Source organism: Elephantulus edwardii, unplaced genomic scaffold (genome assembly GCF_000299155.1).
Source record: "Elephantulus edwardii isolate Elephantulus edwardi_28Jun2011 unplaced genomic scaffold, EleEdw1.0 scaffold00320, whole genome shotgun sequence".
Taxonomy (NCBI): domain Eukaryota; kingdom Metazoa; phylum Chordata; class Mammalia; order Macroscelidea; family Macroscelididae; genus Elephantulus; species Elephantulus edwardii.
In genome coordinates, this window is record NW_006400070.1 from 599,220 (window position 1) to 601,913 (window position 2,694).

Here is a 2,694-nt window from a genome sequence, read left to right on the forward strand (position 1 = left end):
GGTGGGTGGGGAGAAAAGTGCAACAGTGAATGAATGGAATTCCAAAATCTCTGTAGATGTTCACGGAAATTAATAATAAGTTTAAAAATAAAAAATCCTATAATAAATTGGTAAGTAACTAGTCATACCAGTTTTTAAGCCACCATCTGTAGTACTAGTCATACCAGTTTTTAAGCCACCATCTGTAGTGCTATACCTTTTTCTAACGCTGAGTAAAATGAACTTTTAGATTTCAAAAATAACATTGCATCCTATAGAAGATAATCCTGTTGAAGAAGTTTCAGTTCTAACTCCAGAGGATCTTGAAGCAATCAAGAATCCAGATTCTATCACAAATCAGATTGCTCTTTTGGAAGCCCAGTGTCATGAAATGAAGCCAAACCTTGGTGCCATTGCAGAATATAAAAAGAAGGTATGGATGATGGATGAATTAAGCATAGTTCTATGTTTAATAGAGATCTCATTGAGTCTTAAACGGAAACTTTGTTTATATACTTGGCAAAAATCTTACTGATTCTCTCCATTTTATCAGAATAGATGATTTTCTCATGATACTGTTTTCACAGGAAGAATTATATTTGCAACGGGTAGCAGAATTTGACAAAATTACAGCGGAAAGAGATTATTTTAGACAGGCATATGAAGATCTACGGAAGCAGAGGCTTAATGAATTCATGGCAGGCTTTTATGTGATAACAAACAAGCTAAAAGAAAATTACCAAATGCTCACTTTGGGAGGTGATGCTGAACTGGAGCTTGTGGACAGCTTGGATCCCTTCTCTGAAGGAATCATGTTCAGGTTTGTCACTTTAATCAATATGCTGAGTTTTGAATCCTAATATCTTTCTAATTTTTTAAATCCTTAGTTTGTCAAATCTTGATATACTACCCACAAGACAAACTAAGGATTTAAAGATTTGAGCCTAAAACTTGTTTCATTTAAGTTCAGTACTAATTGCTCACATACTGGCATTTTAACATACAATATGGACAGAATATTAAGCCCTTTGTAACAATTTATCTGGTTCTGTGCTTAAAAAATTGCTTTCAGCTAAACATGAAGATTTGAAAACTTAAAAGTAAAAAATCACATTAGAACAAGATGGAAGAACAGGAAGGATCATTATTAGGCACTGTTGACTATTTATTTCCATGTGCTTCTCCTTAAAACTTCGAGCTTTGGTGGCATAGACTGTAGAGTTGCTCAGCTAACTCAAAGGTTCAAATCCACCAGTGGCTTCTTGTTTAAACATGCTATATGATTTGTGTACTTCTGCTTTTCAGATCTTTTTAAATGTCAAAATCTCAATCGAGCTTCACAAATCCAAGACAGGATAACTTCAGTGATATAATCCTCAGGCATTGTGCTAGTAATAAAAAAGCCTGTGCAATTTACAGCCTCTGATGCCCAGTGGAGGCTCAGCAGTGAGCCTTTTCAAACTCCAAAGAGGGACCTTAAAGACAGCAAATTTAGATGCCAGAGGGAGGTGTTCTCCCAAATTGAAAATCATCTGAGTTAGTAATTTAACCAGCAGATACTTTGATTTCAGTGTCCGACCACCTAAGAAAAGCTGGAAGAAGATCTTCAACCTTTCCGGAGGAGAGAAGACTCTTAGTTCCTTGGCTTTAGTATTTGCTCTTCACCATTATAAACCCACTCCCCTTTACTTCATGGATGAGATTGATGCAGCCCTGGATTTTAAAAATGTGTCTATTGTTGCATTTTATATATATGTAAGTAATAATTTAAGCATTTGCACTTTGAAAGTTTTACGCAAAATTCTTTGTCATTTATCCCTAACTACATGCTGTCAATTTTAATCAAGTTTTCCATTTTAGCAAAATCTAAATAATGCAAATTTGTACCAGAAATAACAGTTTAAAATCCCAAGTCTGCTGCCTTTAATTTTTCCCTTAGAAAATTTCTGGACAGCCATACTTGTTGAATTTTAAAATTCTTCCTAAAGCCAAATACTGTTAATTCATCAATGTGGTCATATTGAATTTATTGCCCAGAAAGAATTTTCAAGAAATAAAAGTTTAAGTTATTTATTTTCTGCTTTGTTCACTTAAAATTAAGCCTTTCTCTCTCTGCTTTCTCCTTAGGAACAAACAAAAAATGCCCAATTCATTATAATTTCTCTTCGAAATAACATGTTTGAGATTTCGGACAGACTTATTGGAATTTACAAAACATACAATATAACAAAAAGTGTTGCTGTAAACCCAAAAGAAATTGCTTCTAAAGGACTTTGCTAAAACTTGGGAATCACTGCAAGTTCTCCAGATTCTATGTTCAGTTTGTGTATAGTATTTTCTTTTTGTAAATGATTACTTATATATTTACTCCTAAACTGGGCTACAAGATTTAAATTTTGTGGAGTTAAGACATGAAAGTCTAAAGGAACTTTGGTTGCCTGGTGGCAAGAAGCTGCACTGCAATTCCAAAGGCTGGAGTTTTGAATCCACCAGGTGTTCTGCTGGAGAAGGAGGGGCAATCTTCTGTGCTAGTGGGCTCTGACTCAACAGCAGTACACACCAAGGGGAAAAAGACATGGCAGTCTGAGTTTACAAAAGACTATGAGAAAATTAAATGCCTAGAGGGTTTGGTTCCAGATTGTTACCAGAGCTGAAATTTTGATACATAGTTAAATTCTGATTTAGAGGACTGCCTGGCTCTACTGGCCTTCAGTC

General features: G+C 35.0%; 1 protein-coding gene across 2 annotated transcripts in view; it reads left to right on the top strand.

The window, feature by feature from the left end:
* SMC4 (structural maintenance of chromosomes 4) overlaps positions 1–2,358 on the top strand; it is a 52,882-nt gene extending 50,524 nt beyond the window's left edge. For both annotated transcript variants that reach the window (XM_006901335.1, XM_006901336.1), the window contains exons 20-23: positions 230–412; positions 567–799; positions 1,551–1,734; positions 2,107–2,358. In XM_006901335.1, the coding sequence (XP_006901397.1) occupies positions 230–412; positions 567–799; positions 1,551–1,734; positions 2,107–2,259 (753 nt within the window). In that variant the 3' untranslated portion in view covers positions 2,260–2,358. The remainder of the gene's footprint in view (positions 1–229; positions 413–566; positions 800–1,550; positions 1,735–2,106) is intronic.
* Positions 2,359–2,694: the final 336 nt, after the last annotated feature.